Source organism: Oculina patagonica, chromosome 2 (assembly GCF_052425735.1).
Source record: "Oculina patagonica isolate OP01 chromosome 2, crgOcupat, whole genome shotgun sequence".
In the NCBI taxonomy this organism is placed as follows: Eukaryota; Metazoa; Cnidaria; class Anthozoa; order Scleractinia; family Oculinidae; genus Oculina; species Oculina patagonica.
In genome coordinates, this window is record NC_135759.1 from 3,032,898 (window position 1) to 3,052,828 (window position 19,931).

The following is a 19,931-nucleotide window of genomic DNA, read 5'->3' on the forward strand; positions in this document are numbered from 1 at the left end:
CGCGCATGCTCATTGCGTTTTTCCGCTCTGAACATTTATATTTATATGATTTTCGATTGAGTGTCGTAAAATCAAAAGCAAAAAACACTCTTGCCAATCACAAAGGGCACAGACATTTTACTTAACCAATCAAAACTTAAAGGAAACCCATAAAGCCGGAGCATCGAAGGTTTTGATTGGATGAGAGAGTGCCGCTAATTCAAAACCATGCAAAGCAAACGCGAATTATTTTAGACACTCAAAAAATCGTTCTCAGTCTGATTTACTACGAATGACCCGAGCTGCCAGCATCTAATCTATAAATATTATGGGCCTAGATTTCAAGCATTAACTCCATACTCGGCCCAGCAAGATGATAAAATGATCAAGTCTGCACTAGATTATGGTCTTGATGTATCATACATCTCTTAGTTTAACAGAGAGCGCTTGATAGATATCGTATTTGTGTATAGCGCCTATAGTTATAGGAAAGGTAGTACCTAATAATAACACACTAGTGCCTTATAATAATAAAACTTTATGTTCCGATAGATTAGATAGATATCACGTATATGTGACGCAATGATGCGAAACAAAAACAAATAGGAGTTCAACAGCGCCAAGCTCCTTACAGCGAAGGTCAGTTACCGTTTCCGACGGCTACATGTAGATTTAAGTTCAAGGCCAAACGAGCTAGAACGGGTAAGTGGACTTTATTTTGTGCTAATTAACAACCAGTGTAGCCTTTTCAGATCCTTGACTAGGAAATTTACCCCTTTGTGAATTGTCTCTTTTCGCGAAGACCTTTCGTCGCTTGCATTTTAATGTCTCTTTGTCATTCTATGAACTACAATAACATCCCTTGACCCAGAAAAAAGAATCTTGCGAAATTTCTGCCACGACATGCCACAGAATGTCATATGCTATTGAAGGTTTTTATACCGCATAGACTGTCAACTTGTGCATAGACAGCAACAACCCTGCATCGCGTTTTATGTGTGACTACGCTTACTTTTGGGGACAGGGATTCTTTTCGTTGTGCAATTCCTTTGTTATTGATTGTACTTTAAATAATTGTGCACGGACAGTACTGTGACGACGGTAAACTACGGAAATAGCCAACCTTTTGCTAAAAATACAGAACGTACTTGCTTCATTGACAAATCTGGACTTTCTAAATTAACTGAATCCTCTGGTTTTCGATCTTTGCTATGTTTGATGATATAAAATGTAAATCATTGGTTGCGTAACAAGGCGGCTGGCATGCAGGTGACTCACTGTACATTTTATTAAGCTGTATTAACTGCTATGGCTGTACGTTTTGCATTTGAAACAGTTTTGTTTAGCTTTAATTTAGATATGGAAGTTCGTCTTTCACAAACTGTCGCTGAGACGTGCAAAGGCATCTTGGTTGAATATTTGTCCTAAGTGAATTTATAATTCCCTTGTTATTTAGCATTATTTATTAACAATTGATTATTAAAGTAAGTTTACCCACTTCCACATTTTTTCTGTGCCAGTAATGTTGTTTGAACCGGACAAATGATACACTGAAGCGGCTGCGTAAAAAAACACCTCAAAATCGTCGACGCAATTTAATGAGAGATTTTTGCGTCTCTGGCGAAGACTGTCCAACACTCTGCGATACGGACTGTAACAATTGCACGGCTCACTGAAACTAGGACAGCTCGACACTGTTTTACATTTTGTCGGCTTTGATAAAACTGTCTGTGTTATTTTTAATGTTACCGATGGTTTGCGTGCGGGCGTTCATGGAAAGGATTACTATCTGTGTAATGACTTCTAAGTAAGGCCTAGATAAAACGGACGTGCCCGACCATCCATATTTCCTAAATAACGTCTATTGTTTCATTTGTTGAACAAGTAGGTCATGATAAAGTTATCCACGATACTGACATTTCACAAGTGGTATGGAAAAGCGGACAAAGTTCACAGAAAAACATGTTTGTTTTACTTTTTAAACCCATATTAAGTTAACAAATGTGTCATGTAAAAAGGCTAAGAAACAAAATTTCTTGTCCGTCATTAAGACCATTGGTTATTCAAAAAAGGACAATAGAAACAGCCACGGTAATTCAGACAATAAAAAGCAATAATTAAGACTGACAAAGAATTTTGGCTATGCTGTTCTGTGAAGCATTACACTGGCAAAATTGCACCCAGGATCTCGCGAATCGAATGGTCAAAGCAGGAGAGGCCCTGGTAACATATTTGTACTAATGCGAATTTTATGAGAGTTATTACGCTTTGAAATACTGCACCTATCGCAAACTGTTATAACACGTTATTGGCAGGGGCCCAAACAAACTGTTTGTGTGCACATTCGCATTTTTATAATGAATGTATGAATTTACAGAACGGTTCGTAGATATATATTTGCGTATTATAACGCAAAAAATAAATACTTGATGAATAAACGTATTACGTTTTCTTACATGTTCTGTGCTATCGTTATCTTTGCTCGTAATGGCGAATTTGGAATTTGTGCAGTTTGAAAGATTTGCGTTCTTTTTTTTACTATATATCTTTTTTGGAGCTGTTGGACTTTTCACCCTTTCTTCATAATTAGTTGTTTAATAAACAGCGAACGCAAGATCCTTTAAACTGCTCAAATTCGCCATTTAGATCATGGTTCACAAGGCAGGGCTGGCCACTATTTTTAGCTTATACCGATACTTTCAGGTAACAGGATTGCATGATGATTTTGTTTGTCGCCATTCCACCGAGTGTAAAATTTTTTTTTTTGCAAGAAAACAATGGAAGTGCTGCATAGGATCGCACGATAACTCACATTTAAATGTGTTCTTTTTTAAAGTTTGAAAGGGGCTGCTCAAACAATAAACCCCTGAAAACGAATGAATCTTTTAAGTTAATGATATTTTTGTTTAGGCCGGCCAATGTAAGGAAAGTATGAATAATTTAAAACCATCAATGATTTTAAACCTACTTCAACTGTATTCATATTTGTAGATTGTGTCTCATGCTAGCCTGTTGAGCCTGACACTTCACTTAAGATGACTCGAAAAGTCCTTCCCACATGGAGGCGCTACCTAACGGTGGAACCTGTGATATTTTTCTACGCATTTGGATTGATGATGAGCATGCCATTATGGAGGCAGTACATATACCACGTCATCAGCAAGAAGATGGGCTTCCCTTACGAAGAGTTAGTGATGGAGAAAGATGAGCCTGGCTGTGGAGAACACTTTACTGGGCCAAACTCTACCTATCTGAGGGATCTGGAACAGGAGGTAGAATGTTGTGTTTTTTATGATATCTGAGATGTAGCAAAGGACGAAGTGTGGTGTACGCATGACGTATGCCTAGAAACCAAGCACCAAGCATAATGTACTGTATTTAGAAGAGATACCCCCAAAGGGAACGGGAGCCTCATAAAGGGTAAAGGTTGGTAGCAGGAGTGGTTTATGATAAAATTTCCAAAGGGGAGGGGTATTAGGGATGGAGGCTTAAAAAAGAGGTAAAAGGTAAGGTTAAGTCTGTGTCCGAGCCATGTGGCCCATACAGCCGGAGCTTATCCCGGTTTCCGTAACATTAAGCGACTAGGAGTATTGCCACTCCCCCCTGGATGGGATGCTAGTCCATCGCAGGGTTACCCCCCAGCAGTAAATTCTCCGGTACCCATTTATACACCTGGGTGGAGAGAGGCACTATGAGAGTAAAGTGTCTTGCCAAAGAACACAACGCAGCACCCCGGCAAGGGCTCGACCCATGCCGTTCGACTCGGAGTCGAGCACACTAACCATTAGGCCACCGCGCCTCCCATTAAGAAAGACAGTGGGAAGAGAAGAGAGAGCTAAATAGGACATTTTCATCGCAATAGTCGCGATAGTTGCGATAGTTGCGATGATTTGGTTTACCCGAAAGAAGGTAAATAAATAGTTGTGAAAGTATATTAGGTTTGCAAAGACTACAAACACAATTCACAAAGATACATTAATGGACATTATATGGCATCTTTCTTTTCCTTCTTTCTATTGCAAGCAGATTAAAGCAAATTAAATATTTTTCAATCTTTCTCTATTAGGTGCAAAGTCTGGCCACAAAAATCGACTTAGGGAATACGTTCTTTATGTCCATACCATCGCTTATCGTGGCACCATTTTGGGGGCCTTGGACAGACAAGACTCGCCGGAGGAAACCTGCTCTCATCGCTCCTGTGATTGGCGCACTGTTTCATGCTGTAGTGGTACTCTTGGTTATGTACTTTGAGTGGCCTTTGTATGTGATGTTTGTGGGATCAGCAATCAGCGGCTTTTCTGGATTCCTGACAACAGCGATGTTAGCTACTATGTCGTATATCGCTGATACCACCGAGAAGGAGGGAATAGCCTTAAGACTTTGTAAGAAAAATGTACATATACAGTGTAAAGGTCGATGTCATTTACTTGTTTGGAAGGGCCTCATAGGCAAAAATGTGGAAGACTCACTTGGGCGGCGGGATGGTTGCATCTCAAGTATGCTTTAATGTGACTGCGCGATGCAGTTATGAGTCCTATGTATGTGTACTTGTACTGAGTTGACTATGTGACTGCGTGATGCGGTTCTAGTCAAGACCCACATTTCACCCTTGCTCGCCACAGAGTCCCAGTAGCTCAGTGGTAGAGCATCCGTCCTAGAACACGGAGGGTCGTGGGTTCAAATCCCATCTGGTACTCGGAATTTTTTTTCCGAGTTTTTCAGTTAATGCAAAATTTATCATGCTATATTTCTACATAAAGACTCACTTGGGCGGCAAAAAAGAAGTAATTGGCCTTTATTTAGCATGTTTAGGCAAGAGCGCTTCTCATTCCAAAGTTAAAATTTTGAACTGATGAATGACTTGGCTGGAATTCCTTACCTCTAAATTTCCATTATGAGACAGGCTGCAGGGAATCATAGAAATTGTTTTCAACGCAGCCGGGTCTAGGGCTCTTTTAATAGGCCATTTCCGAGTTACCCAATGCCTCCCTCTCAAAACGAGTCTACGTGCACAACCATTCAAATGAAAAGGAGTTTGATTTGCATGAAAGTGGACCTGTTGGTGAAACTCATTTTTATGTGAATGACTTTGCACATAGACTCATTTTGGAACAGAGGCAAAGGGTAATTCAGAAATGGCCTATTCTTAAGTGGCTAATAACATGATGATGATGATGATGATGATGATGATGATGATGATGATGATGATGATGATGATGATGATAATGATGGTGATGGAAATGAAATAAACATGGAGTTACAATGTAAAGGCTCGTCTTATAGAGTTAATTAGACATCGATTTTATCATTTTTACCAGATATGGACGAAGGCAAAAGAAGACGTAAATAAACTCTCACAATTCTTCCTTGCAGCAATCATGCAGATGATGGTCTTCATGGGTGGTGTCTTAAGTCAGCTGACCAGCGGCTTATGGATCCACACGTTCGGGTATATCGCTCCAACCTGGCTTATTCTCGCCTGTAACATAGCCGCTGCCCTCACCATCATCTTCCTTGTCCCGGAAAGCCACGAGCCAGTGACCAACGTGGACAACAAATTCTTCGATCTCAAGAGCTTAAAGACGTTAGTGAACGTCTTCAAAAAGAAACGGGAAGCGGGAAGCCGGAAAAAACTGCTGCTTCTTGTTTGTGCTGGAGCAGTTATTACCCTAACCACTATGGGGCTTGGAGGTGTTACAGCTCTTTTTGTCATGAGGAGTCCCCTTTGTTTCAGTCCCAAGCTTCTTGGATACTTTTTGGCTTACAGAATGTTCATTTCAGGGGTAGGGGGACCTATTGGCGTCAAGTTGTTAAGGAAGTGCTTTAGTGAGATGGTAACTGGTGCGATATCGATTGTCAGTCAGGTCGGTGAAATGGTACTATTGGCGTTTGCAACTAGCAACTGGTTGGTCTTCACTGGTGAGTATTGTGGTAAAACTGAATACGGAAAACACATTTCTTGGTTGTGTTGTGGAAATCATGAAGTGCACTGTAATGGAAACGTTATCGTTTGTTTAGTTCAAGTTTCAAAAGCTTATTTTTAGCCAGGAACTAAGTTATTAATTGAAAAAAAGCGTTTTATTAGGAACTATTATCTCTTGATGATTTGAATTGAAAAGCAAAAAGCAGAAGTTTAGCCGGTTTAATAAGAATGGTCAGAAAAGTGCTATGAGTGTCATCAGTAAATCCGAATAAACAAACAAACTAAACCTTAAGTTAGATGCATATCAGTCATATCCGAGGGAAACGAAAACTGATGTATGTTTGTATGTATCCCTTGTCGTCACTGCATGGTCTAATTTCGTGTCCAGAGCCCGCTAACTTGGCTTTGGCCCATCTTCGAGCATCTTGGACACTGGACACATCCAGTACAAAACTAAACGGAGATAACTGCTTAAAAGGACAAGCTTCCGTTCAAAACTTCGACAGCCTAAAGACATATCAAAACCTACAAATAGTGGCCCAGTTTTGTTTAAAATAACTATATGTCAGTGTACTGAAGCTATAAACAAGTGATATTATTGTGATGCCATCAGCAACCTTTAATCTGAACTTGTAAATGTCAGGCTGACGTTTTCAAGTTCTGGACTTGTGGCCTGGAAAAACAGCTATTAAGCTTAACGGCTTCCCTCTTCCTTCAGCAACAATTTACTTTATATCTTCATCTTGATGTTCTAGGTGCATTTCGTGTACGAGCCAGAGTACTTCGTAAATTTACGTACTTTTTTTATTGAAAAGCAGAAAAATCCCCGTGACAATGTCCCTTAAATGACTGACTTACTGTGGATGAGCAAATGGTTTCTACTGCACCTCAGTAATAAGTTTATTTAAGCAATGACTTTTAAACATATAAACTTAACAATTGCTATTTCTCCCTTACAGCACCAGTGCTCGGCCTTTTCAAATCAACTGTAAACCCAATTTTGACCGGCATTATGTCAAGTATAGTTGGGGATGATGAACAGGGTATGTATTGTAATATGGTCACGTGGTTTGACATTTCTTCGACAATCATTTCCCCATTTTTTTATCTAGCTAGTTTTTGTTGAAGTGAGAGATTAGAGGTTTTGAATAACATGCATTTTCGCGTCATATAACGCTATAATTTCTACAGGTTTGCAAATAAAAACAATTATATTTTTTAAGGATCCTTTAATTTACTCACAATGTACGGGTTGATTAATCGTTTATCACTCCACAACCCGGCTAGTTTCGTTCTGCAAAACTGTCTTTATCTCACTGCTCAATGCCCTGAAATAATGTTTCGAAAAACAAACCGAACTATTGGCTCCTAAAATGGTCTTTTCCACCCAGTGTGTAAATGAAAGGCCACGTGCCTTTCAAATTAAATTTAATAAGACAACAGCAACATCGTTATAGTATGTGTAATAATTTTGCTATAAATTTCTGGTTGATACAGGTTCCTTATTCTGTGCTTATGGTTTTATGAGCGTCTTTTCCCAGTTTTTGGGTGTCATGCTGTTTAACAACGTATACGAAAGCACTCTTGGATCCAGTTTCAACGGCTTTGTATTCATTCTATGTGCCGCTTTGAAACTCATCCCGTTATGTTTCCTCAAGTAAGTGAATGTCTTTTTGTACGATAGCTGTATGAACTCATTTCAATAACCTTTTTATAAAAAAAAGAAAGGGCTAGATTCAAATGGGAAACAATGCATATAGAGACACCCTATGCATTTTAAGCAGGATGTCTGTGTTTATCTCATATCACTTGACTCTGAAGATGACTTCCGCTCAGGTTGTCGAAACGTCAGTCACCAACAACAGTTCTTCTCAGAACTACTCTCACCCGGACGATCATACTTTACGACCTACTGATACTCCTGGGTTCAAACCATTTACTATAATACTTACATACTCGATACTAAATACTGCTTGTGAAGGGAGCGGTATATAAGCTGTGACACAATAAAAAAATTCTTTATTGCAACTGGGGACTCCTTTTTACATTGATATTCTCAGGTGTGGTACATCCATAGCTAAGAACCAATTAAGGACCCCTCTATATTGATTTTCCTCTATTTGTTTTACAGGTGCATTCACGTTTCACCTGTCGCCGAACAACGCGAAGAGAAGAGAGAAGAACTGAAAATGGAGGACGAAGAAGAAAACGGCAATAAACTGGACGAGAAGTTGATCAAGGACGACAGTAATGACCAAGAAAACGATAGTGGAAGTGACAAACTGGCATTGGAACTCGGAGATTATTGCCCAGAAGATATTGAGCTGATCACGTGTTTTTAAGACCATTCTAGTTAAAGGGGCTTTGTTACGGATTTTACCAGATTTTTGAACAGTCAAAATTTATATTTGTGCGTAGATAACCTAAAAATAATTGTCCATTATGAGTAGCAGTTGCTATATTAGAGCGATGAAACTGTTAACAAGCGTCTTTGGTTGCTGATGGCTCGGATGGAAACGGATTGCAATTTGAAAAAAAATAACAGGCTTTAGTATTCAAGTTGTTTCCGCGCGTCCTAAAAAAAATCGATAATTAATGCCGTAGCTTGATTTTTATTAGCAAATTAACCCTATTCAGACCGGGTTTTTTTGGACCTTCTCAGACCGGGGGGGGGGGGGGGCTTCGGAAGCCCCCCCTATGTAACTTCCAGAATATTTAAGCAATCGCCATGAAACTTATAGGATGTATTGTACGTTCGAAACTCTTTCTTTTGGTATACGTCACGTGGGATGGTGACGTCACATCAAGTGACAATTACATCATGATGTCAAAACAGCCGCCATCTTGGATCCGCCATCTTGGATTTCAAAATTTTTCCAAAATGCCAGAAAACCACCCAAAATCATTCCAAAGTACTCAAAATAAATAAAAATGTGCTTTAAACCCGTAAAAATGTAAAAATAATGCCATTTAAGTCGGTTTTTATTAACAGAAACACACAAAATTACAAATTTGGGAAAACATGCCTGTCAAAATGTCGTTGCTATGGTAATGTCAAGTTCCTGACACATCATCTAACCCTACCAATTTGTTGCCAGATAAATTTTAGGAAAACTCAGAAAGTTTGGCAGCGTTTGGTTAAATCTTAAAAAAGTTATAAAAGTTCAAAGTCAGCGCGGGCCTCAAAAGCCCCCCCCCCCCCCCCCCCCCTCAAAGATGATGTTTTCCACGTGTTAAGTCGCTTACCACTCATTTCAGAAGTTTAGATCAAAACTCTGCAAAATGGAAAAGCCCCAACAAAAAGCATAAGTTACTTTACGCACAGATGTTCGCTAGCAACAGGGTATATGCATAAATAGATAAGTAAGTTGTAAATAAACATGCAAGCACGCGACAGCTTTCATAAGGCAATGTTACACAAGGCAATTTTGCTTGCAATCTGCAGCGCAATGTTGACGATTTCTTTTTACTCGCAGCGAAACATTTTGTTGAATTGCAGGTTGAAAAATGAATGTTACACGTGAAATGTTTTGGGCATATGGCAATGCAATGTTTTTCGCGTTGCAAGAAAATTGCTGCGTGTAACATGGCCTGCTAGCAGAGACTTCCTTTCCTTTATATTCGCTGAGCTATCAGAACGGGTAAAAAAGAGACCTCTGCTCTGGGTGGAAAATAGCTTTACTGAGCATGCGCTGAGATTACCTAGCGTCACGTGATGTTCTTAGCAATGTGCGCTCAAAATATTACAGCGGAATCAATGTAAAGAAATGCGTGAGACACAACGGGCTCAAATGACGGTCAGCAAACAACGCAAGGAACGTGCGTTTTGAAAGAATCCGTCAAAACCGCTGAGGGCTATTCTCGTTCCCAGAGCCCGCGTCCCATTTGGAGTGTGTTTTTGGGTTTTCGACCCAAGGCAGAGTTCTCATTTCCCCCGTTACGACAGTTCAGCGAATACAAAGGAGAAGAGGCCGCTGCTAGCAGGGAAGGCCTTTACTTGATATGCAGAGCATTATTCACATTAGTTACTTTTTTATTATAAAAAAAAAAAAACATGTAGGAATATGTACATACGTTTACAAAACACTGGTAGTTTATTTCTGTTACCTTATTAAACTTGTCAAATAAAAATAACTGCTTTGAGATTTCTTCTCCTTTTGCAAGACTTAAAAAACTTTTGTGACAAACTCGCTGCTTAGCATTTGAGTTGCGTGACATTTACGCTGTAACACAATTTGGCGACCAAATATCAGCATCGCGCTCTTTATTCTTCGGCTAATTCTTCAGCTGAGTAAAATATTAAAATATCCCCCGTCGGAGCAGATTTAAAACCCTAACGCTCGTGACGACAAAATTCAATCAAGCTGCAATGAAATGTGGGGGAAACAAAATGGAGAGAGAAAGAACAAAAACAAAAACCAAACGCTGGAAAAGCATCAAGTGACCTGACCGGCGGTTTCTCCTTACAGCCACACGAAATTTCTCCTTACTGCCCCGAGTGGGTGTAAATCTGCGTACAATTTGGTCGTTTCTGGGAAACTGCCCACCTACCCCTCCCCTAACCTAACATTAACACTGACTTATTTCTTTGGGCAAAATGTTAGGTTTAGGGAGGGGTAGGTGGGCATTTTCCCAGAAACGACTATTGATCCCAAAAAATAACATAAGTCACAGGAAAGTCGCAGAAGCCGTCTGCATTCTGTGTCACTTGTGGATTGTTTTAACGCCAATTTTTTTTTTGAAATGCCATGCCCGGGATGGCATTTCACATTTTCCACTGAAGAAGGGGCAGTAGCTCCGAAACGTATGGAAACTTTATACTACCATCAGGCGCATTTTTCATTTTCATTTACATTTCAATTCACTAGTTATATGCGCTACACAGTCGCACGAAATTTCTTTAGAGATTTCTATGTTACTAACTAGCGACAGATACGTGTTGTTCATTACTTTGCTTTGACCGGCACACTTTTTTTCAGACTCTGACCGCCTCTAAAATCCGGTAAAAAGCGATCACTTTCGTCAAGGATGGGAATAGTTTATTTAGGGGGCCCCAGGATAAAAAAAATGTCACAATTTCAACGCAACTAATCATTTAAGTGGAAGTGTCATCACCAGCCAATGGAAAGGCCCGATTTTCGGCATGTCCCTCACCCACAAAGAGCCACCGTCCGTAATTTCAGTATCTTTGGGCTTGTCTTTGCCACAGAGAGTCAGGTATGATAACTTTGAGGCTTAATATAGCGTTTAAAGTTTGTTTCTTTGTACAAGAAACACAACTCCAACTAAAAAAAAAAACGTACGGTCTATTTATTTTCTGCAGGTTTTGATCAGGATAGGAGGCCATTCGTTGTAAACGAATAACAATCGATCTCCTAGTTGCGTTTCTTTCTTAGTTCAATGAAACAATATTGAAGAACTTATCGTTCCTGACGACTTTCTCTGACGAACACACAGAGTTCAAGACGATGGTTTTGTGTGGGTGAAGTTCATACTGAAAATGTATGGTGTTCAGTATTTGTTGTCGATGACACTTCGACTTTGGCGATTATTTGCATTGAAAAAGGGACGACTTTTAGCTTAGGGCTCCTACGCAAACTCTTTCACAGCCTTGACAACAACGACTGCTTTTACAAAAATTCAAAAGCGGCCATGGTCTGAACAAATTGTGTGTCAGTCATTTTTCTTACATCAGTTCTCTTCTCTTCGTATTTTTTTAGCAATACTAGACCCATGTCCTCGCTGATTATTGTTTTTTAAAGCTGCGTTTAGTTAGATTATTGTTATAATTTTTCGAGTAGGTATTATTTGCATAATAGCGGTCAAGGTCGAAAATATAAGAGTTTGTATGGAAATATCTACGATATGTTAATTAGGAAAAAGGAATACCCGAAATACGCTGTATTTATCGCTCTTCCTTTGCTTACTTTTACGATTTTAGACGCATTTATAGCAAAGTGCCTCAAATCTGCAGCAAAGTAAGCAAATGAAGCCTCTCTGTTATAAAACAAATGACCGCTTTACGAACTATTTATTTATTTTTTTATTGACTCACAGAGATGCCATCGACCGCCAGCATTTCGTTTTGGAGAAAATACTTCTCAGTAGAAGTGGTAGTGTTTTTCTATTTTTACGGGTTCCTAATGTATTTCCCCATTGGAAGCATTTACATATACCAACGAGTCAGTGAAATGAAAGGCTTTCCATATTGGAACATCAGTCAAGGAGCGGATGGAAGTGGCTGTGGCGGAGACGACCTGGGAGAAAATTCAACACTATGGGAGCTGGAACAAGAGGTATGTCACACCGCGGGAAGAAACATTTCCACCGAATATTTTAGTGTTTCCATTACAGTAAAACTCCGTGTATAAAAACCTGGATTTTCTAATTTAGGTTCTTATATAAATGGGACTTAAAATAGGTTCTTATAATTTCATATGAATATAAATACCATGTATTTAAACCGGATAATCAGATGTTGATCTTAATTCAGCAGCTTTTACCTATACACTTTCACAGTAATTCCACTGATAAGAACCTAGCTTAACCCTTTGACACCTAAATTTTCCCCAAAAACACGCTTTTTGTAGCCGCTAAACTGACATTTTGGTACTATGGTCTTGAATTTACCTCAACTTCGCTAAAGAAGCACTTTTTCTACACTTTAGCAACATTTTGATAACGATTCTGTGTAAAAACATACAATATTTTACTTTGGTGCATGCGCATAAGCCAAAATTTGGCCAAAATTTTTTTTTTGTTTTTTTTTTGTTATTTTTTTTGCTGAACGGTTCCAAATTTTTTTTTTTTGCCCCTTTTGCTTCCTTTTTTTCTGTCTTCTTATTCTCCTTACTTTCTACTCTTCATATCCTTTCTTTTGGCCAAAAAAGGTTTGACGTTGTCATTGGAAAACACTGAAAAGGGACCTTGACCAATTACAGGTGTACTGGCCTGTTTAAGCAACGATTTTGCACCAAAAATGGATTGTGCTTTTCTTTGATTAGCTCTGTCAGAATGCAACCAATATTCCAAATGAACAGTCCTGTAGAAAGGTCGATCCAAGCTCTGTCAGATTCTTATCACGAAATTCCACTGACGTGCTTATTGATGACGTCACAAGTTAATCAATGACTGCACCTCCAAATAGCGCCTGAATGCGCGTTTAGGAGTCAAAGGGTTAAAATTTTAGCCTAACAGGTTCTTAAAATCCCATGCAAGTTCTTGTACGCGGGGTGTTACTCTATCTTTCACAATCTTATTACAATACACTACAGCTACAACACAATTCAAATTTCTTTCTTCCTTCGCTCCAAGAATTTTATTTCTTCCAAATATCATAGTATTTAGCTTTTCTTTTTCAGAGAGGGGTTGATAGGGAAGGGGAAGATAATGCAAGGTTCTAGATTGGTGCTGTAACATAGTTTCCATCTATTAAATTTTTATCCGCGATTTCTCGAAGCAGTTTTCACTTCTCCTGAAGGTTCGAGAAATTCACTGTATTGTTTTCATTGTTACACAGCTTATAGTCAAAGGCTTTTATATTTCAGTGTGACCTATTTGTAATCGTGTTGGACTCCAGATCGATTTTCGCAGGTTAAGCTGTTCTTATCAATTTGTGTTTCTCCTCAGGTGCAAGCACTTGCTTCCCAGCTTGGCGTGGGGTACAACCTTTTCCTGTCCATTCCGTCCCTTCTCGTGGCGCCCCTGTGGGGCCCGTGGACAGATCGAGGAGGCAAAAGAAAACCCGCTTTATTGATTGCCATAATAGGCGCCTGCTTAGAGATGGCCACTGGCCTGGTCATAATGTACTTTGAGTTGTCTGTGTACTTTTTCTATTTGTCCGCCGCTTTAAGCGGTTTTTCAGGATTTGCGACCGTTTTGATGGTTGGGGCAACAACATACGTAGTCGATACTACCACCGAAAAGGAACGAGCGTTTCGTATAGGTAAGAATTGTTATAACGGCGGTCCTGTGATACAGTTAACCCTTTCACTCCTAAACGCGCATTCAGGCGCTATTTGGAGGTGCAGTCATTGATTCACTTGTGACGTCATTAATTAGCACGTCAGTGGAAATTCGTGATAAAAATCTGATAGAGCTTGAATCGACCTTTCTACAGGACTGTTCATTTTGAATATCAGTTGCATTCTGAAAGAGCTAATCAAAGAAAGACAAAATCCATTTTTGGTGCAAAATCGTTGCTAAACAGGCCAGTACGCCTGTAATTGGTCAAGGTCCCCTTTTCAGGGTTTTCCATTGATAATGTCAAAACTTTTTTAACCAAAAGATAGGATATGAACAGTAGAAAGTAACGAGAATAAGAAAGCGAAAAAAAAGGAAGCAAAAGGGGCAAAAAAAAAAAATTGGAACGGTTCAGCAAAAAAAAAAAAAAAAAAAAAAAAATGTTGGCTTATGCGCATGCACCAAAGTAAAATATTGTACATTTTTACACAGAATCTTTATGAAAATATTGCTGAAATGTAAAAAAAGTGCTTCTTTAGCAAAGTTGAGGTAAATTCCAGACCATAGCACCAAAATTTCAGTTTAGCGGCTAAAAAACGCGGTTTTTGAGGAAAATTTGGGTGTCAAAGGGTTAAATGACTACTATACTACACTGTTGACGGCACGGTGGCCTAAATTATGGTCGGTGTGCTGAACGGACGGACGGACTGACTGACTGGCTGACTTGCTGACTAGCTGACTAGCTGACTAACTGGCTGACTGACTAACTGACTACCTGCCTGCCTAAAAAGTAAAGTAAGTACTTTATTTAAACACATGTCACCAATGAGCCAGGGGCTCGTTTAAAAGTGAACGTGTATTCTAAGAATTACAATGTAAAAAAATAGGTCACCAAGGGTGACATGAGTCTAATGCCGTATGGCATAGTGATACAGATTGCGCGGTTTTCGTAAGCCGGTTAAAATTGGTTAGAGGTTTGTGTTCGGGAGTTTAATTTAAAATGCTTATAGCAAGCTAGGGGCATCGTGGATGATTATGGATGAAAACGAAACAGTCATAAATGTTATATGCTTCACAAAATTTAAAGTATGAACAGGAGTTGATGTTACTTCTTCCGTATTGTCCGTAAAAGCAGAAACGATTAAACATTTGGACAAGATTGCGTGACGATTTACAAAAAGCATGTTCATTACAACAAGGGTTGAAGAACTTCACATCGTTTTCTTTCAGATTTTTCACCATTTTGATGATGACTCTTGAAACAGATTTTGCAATAAAAGCACTTGAAATAGTGACTGTTACTCCATTGTACTGTAAGCACTTAGTGACAGATTTTCCTAAAAACGGGTGTAAATGCTCACGTCAATATAATGATGACCTTTTGAACGCTGGAAACTAGGCAATTATTATCGAGCTACCATACACAGGAGCGAAGACTGTTTATCATGATGTACAAATTTCGCGAATCATCACTTCCATATCAATGTAACTATTTTATGATTTTTCTAGCTGTAAGAAGAACTTAAGATCTCTGAGAGTCGTAAAAGCATGAAATTCGATTTCAGTGTATGGCAAAGGCCGTGACAGTGTAATACTGCAAAGCGGCCAAACAAACGCATTTTGATTTAGTCGCGTAACTTGATTTACATTTATCCATGTACATCTTTTATTTTTGAAGGTTTTGCACTGTAAAGAAAAAATTGGTCAAGATTCGAATGACTTAAATACAAAATACGAGGTAAAGTTTTCTATTTTTAAAAACAAAATAAATATTTGGTCGCATTGTGTAAATAAACGCGAGTCGCCGTCGAAATATTTTTTCTCAAAGACGTCTTGCTTTTTAAGCAAGACGAAAACACAAGTGCTTAACTGAACTGAAAACGAAGATTTATTTTCACAAAAAGCTTACAAATGTCTTAACTGGAAAATTATTACGTCCTGTTCAAGTGTTGAATAATCGTGACTTGAGAAAGAACTTTTAATTATGCGTGGGAACACGTGTCGCTGATTGGCTGTTTTTAATTGAAACTAATCGTGCGTGTCCGTACGGAGTCCGTTCTTGCAGCTGATCATTGTTTTCTACATTACAGCGAACGATTATCGATCCCGAACCATTCCCTTGGGATTGCTAACAGCTTTTTTCATATAACAAAGAGTCTAATGCGCATGCGCAAAGCGCACGCAAGCATTAGACTCAAAAAATCAAATATGATTATCTATTCAATAAAAATACAAAAATTAGACTATAAAATTTAAAATTGAAAAACTAGACTATAAAAATTTAAAAACTACGTAGACAATAAAATTTAAAAATGTAAACTAATCGATACAAAGATTACAGGAACAGTTGGCCTCGGTGGTCAGGTTAATATTGTTCAGTAAATTTTTAAAAATTCTAACTTGAGAGGACGCTCCTCTTATATTGTCAGGTAGGTTGTTCCATAAACGTGAAGTTATGTAGCGATAAGATTTATGCAAAAACTTTGATTTAAAGGTAGGCTGATTAAGCTTACAATAGCCTCTTAGATCATAATTGCTAGAACGCAATGAGAACAATTCCTTGATGTAGCTTGGCCCCGTAATAAATAAAGATTTATAAAGGAGGATTAGGGCTTGCGTGTATCTGCGATACTCCAGGGAGGCCTGCCTGACTGACTGATTGACTGGCTGACTAGCTGATTAGCTGACTAACTGGCTGACTGACTACCTGACTACCTGCCTGCCTGTCTGCCTGACTGACCGACTGACTGACTGACTGACTGACCGACTGACCGACTGACCAACTGCCGGACCGACTGACCGTTTTTTTTTTTTCATTATTTTTCCAACTTTTTTTCAGCTGTGATGCAACTGGCAATTTTCATTGCTGGTGTGATCAGTCAGCTGACCATCGGTTTTTGGATAGAAAATGTAGGTTTCATTCCTTCCACGTGGTTCATATTGGCCTGCTATATTCTCGCTGGGATCTGGGCGCTATTCTGTGTACGGGAAGTTCCTAAACCGAACAACAACGAGACCACCGTTCGTTTTTTCAGCCTTGAAAACATCAAGTGTTTTGTGAAGCTGTTTCGAAAACGAACAGACGCTGGACGTAGGAATTTAATACTGCTGATGGTATGTGGTGGCCTTGTCTTCTTGACAACTGTAGGTATCGATGGAGTTGAGTCATTGTATATTTTGAAGAGCCCTTTATGTTGGGGTCCGACGCTGGTTGGATATTACTTTGCATTTGAAATGTTTTCCCACGGTATTGGTAGCGTGGTTGGCATTCCTTGCTTAGGAAAGTGCTTTAAAGAGTTGAACGTTGCTCGTGTTGGTATGGTTACCATAATCTTATCTTCCATTTTACTGGCGTTCTCGGATCGTACTTGGATGGTGTTTGTTGGTAAGTGAAGAAAATAACCTTAACTTAAAATTATGTGCTTGACAAAAACACTTTGTTGGAGGAAAAAAGCTTATGTAAAGTTATGTTAGGGCTGACCACACGTATAAACGTAAACTTTGGTTTGTGCTCCGATAGTTGATTCTCGTTGCTTGTCACTTAACCTCTAACTGTAATTACAAACCTTTAACTCTTCTTAATTAGTGGGTGTAGTCGGCGTCTTCAATGCTGTCTGTGATCCAGTCATAATGGCCAGAATCTCAAGTATAGTGTCGGAGGACGAACAAGGTACACATACTATAACAATCCAGAAAATCATTTCGCTAAAAGCCCGTTTACTATTTAACAATTATTCCACGAGCGCGCGTTGGATATGAGATGGTAGATAGCCAGCCAACTTGGCGCTATGCGCTATACGCGCCTCCTTGGCTATAATGATCTCATATCCAACAAGCGCGAGTGGAATAATAATATTGTTTTATTAAAAACGCCCAAAGAATTGCAATATTTGAGCTCCCCAGTTGTTTTCGTTTTGGTTTATATGAGCTCTTATACCATTGCCTTTTAACCAATCAAAACTGAAAAATTGCAATATACCATTGCTACTTTTTAATAATAGTAGCGATTTGACGTCAATTCGCCACATGACCACTGACGTTATATATGAGTTTTTCTAAGCATGCACTAAGCTTGCAGAGATAGGATTAAAACATATTATCCTTCAACAGTTCTAATTTTCACAGGATTGATAGCTATAGAATACATGCTGCCTCAGTGATCGCATTGTTTGAAATCGTTTCGTTGCAAAAAGGCCGGAACGTTTGTATAAGAGTACGGTTTATTCCTCACGATACGTTGCGTTACGCGTTTATCTTCCAGGCGCCTTGTTTTCCGCTTATAATATGGTGATAACCTTGGCTCAACTCGTTGGCTCAGTGATATTCAATACTGTGTACCAGGCCACTCTCGGGCTGACATTCCAAGGCTCCGTGTTTATACTGTGTGCAGTGTTGGTACTTCTTCCTTTTGCACTTGTCAGGTAGGCAAAAGCTGATCTATTTTTAAGCGTCTTCGATTAGTTCGTCATGTATACCGTAGAATTCCGGTTATAAGCCCTGGGCTTATACAACTTCGTAAGGGTTTTTGGGTGGGCTTATACTGAAGCGGAGGGGCTTATATTCGGGAGGGCTTATATATAAGCGGAAGGAAAAAAACGTTTCGAAACGAGCCTCGGAAGTGTTGATCAAAATACGTTTTTAAGTTAAAAACGCACAAAAAAGCAACATTTAGCCCTGTTCAGTACTGTCATCCGGTAGAGGGGGGCTTATATCCGGGGGGGCTTATAACCGGATGTATTTTTTTGTTTCCAAGTTGATGGGCCTATAACCGGGGGGGGAGGGGGGCTTATAACCGGAATTTTACGGTATTTCATTTCAACAGTGCATGCTGGAGTTCGTTTTACCCAGCATATAGTTTCTTTAATAACTTTTTAATACGGGCATCAAAGGGACAGTTAAGGGAAGAGTGTCGGTATTTTAAAAGTGTCTGTATAACAGAGGAATAATTTATATGAGTTTTGATCTTTTCGGACTAAATAAACAGCCCGTAAATGGAAGGTGTCTGCATTGCAGGTTGAACTGTGTGGTCGTGTTGTCATGCCACTTACCCAGTACCGATTTGTAGAAAGTGAATTCAGGAGAGTGGCTCGATCAGGGTTGCCCTGATGAGCCATGACTGGCTCTTAGTCGTGCTACCATTAAATATTAGTTCACTCATTCATTCTGATGATTTGGTGCGAAATTAAAACTATATCCTGCCTTTGAAACTGATTTTTCATTTTTGCCTTGAAACACGGTTACTGTTAAATCATGATCAGTCAAATATTGATTTCTTTTCAGTTGGATAAAACCTTCGCCTGTTGCTAGCGACGACAAGAAGGAAGATGGCCTTGAATTAGAGAGAAGAAGTGGCCAAAAACAAGCCCAAGACACACCAACAGAAGAGTTGCGATTATAGAAACTGTGAATTAGCGCACAAACTCAAAAAAACGTTTAGTTGAGAACATATTATAGGCAGGCCATGAAATGGTTTATATTTTATCCAGATGCTATTCTACTTTCGTGACTATTGCAAGTCTAGACACTACCAAAGTTAACGTAAAACGAGTGAACATTTACTAAACATGCGAATGGAATTTGGCATTCCAACATAGTGTGAATAAAAGTTGCTTGCTTTTTATCAATCGCTGGCTTTCTGAACACTCTCCAAAATGCTTATACAATTTGAGAGTGAGGGTGTCCGTCAGCGCCGAACGAGGCGCATTTACCGAACACATGGATTGCACAAAGCAGCAAACTATACGAGTTACAAGGTTTTCTCAGATAAGGTGCCGGGGGTAGAACATCGTAGCCTGCGAACAGGCTCCCGAGTGGGGTTAAGAGGGGGTCCTAAGGGAGTCCCCCGCTCTTCCGCTCGCTTCGTTCGCAGAAACCCCACTCAGAAGCCTGTTCGCGTCTTTAGTAGCACTTCAGATTTGATGATTCTTCCTTCCACGCTCGTGATGCCAGAATTTGCATCTTGATAAGGCTGAAATGAAAATGTTTCCGGAAAGGTTCTTGTTGTCAACATGCGGTGTTTGTTATGAAATAAAACTATTACTGAAATGATAATTTTATCCGTGCTATT

General features: G+C 39.3%; 2 protein-coding genes and 1 non-coding gene across 4 annotated transcripts; all 3 read left to right on the top strand.

Moving 5' to 3' along the window:
• Window positions 1–219: 219 nt before the first annotated feature.
• Window positions 220–9,089, top strand: LOC144642587 (proton-coupled folate transporter-like). 2 transcript variants are annotated; one of them, XM_078501575.1, is made up of 7 exons: window positions 220–681; window positions 2,971–3,251; window positions 4,046–4,361; window positions 5,353–5,898; window positions 6,862–6,945; window positions 7,400–7,559; window positions 8,034–9,089. In XM_078501575.1, the coding sequence occupies exons 2-7, from the start codon at window positions 3,015–3,017 to the stop codon at window positions 8,242–8,244; spliced, it is 1,554 nt and encodes a 517-aa protein (XP_078357701.1). In that variant the 5' UTR covers window positions 220–681; window positions 2,971–3,014; the 3' UTR covers window positions 8,245–9,089. The 2 variants fall into 2 exon arrangements, with proteins under 2 accessions (XP_078357701.1, XP_078357702.1); XM_078501576.1 differs by lacking the exon at window positions 220–681 and having other exon boundaries at window positions 709–3,251.
• Trnal-uag (transfer RNA leucine (anticodon UAG)) lies at window positions 4,603–4,675 on the top strand. Its single transcript has one exon. It is a non-coding gene; the product is annotated as a tRNA-Leu (tRNA).
• Window positions 9,090–11,783: 2,694 nt separating the features above from the next.
• On the top strand, window positions 11,784–19,899 carry LOC144642566 (proton-coupled folate transporter-like). The gene is made up of 7 exons (XM_078501542.1): window positions 11,784–11,880; window positions 11,960–12,198; window positions 13,532–13,847; window positions 16,704–17,249; window positions 17,451–17,534; window positions 18,126–18,285; window positions 19,145–19,899. Exons 2-7 carry the CDS (start codon window positions 11,962–11,964, stop codon window positions 19,260–19,262), a joined length of 1,461 nt encoding a protein of 486 aa, XP_078357668.1. The 5' UTR covers window positions 11,784–11,880; window positions 11,960–11,961; the 3' UTR covers window positions 19,263–19,899.
• The last annotated feature ends 32 nt before the right edge of the window (window positions 19,900–19,931 follow it).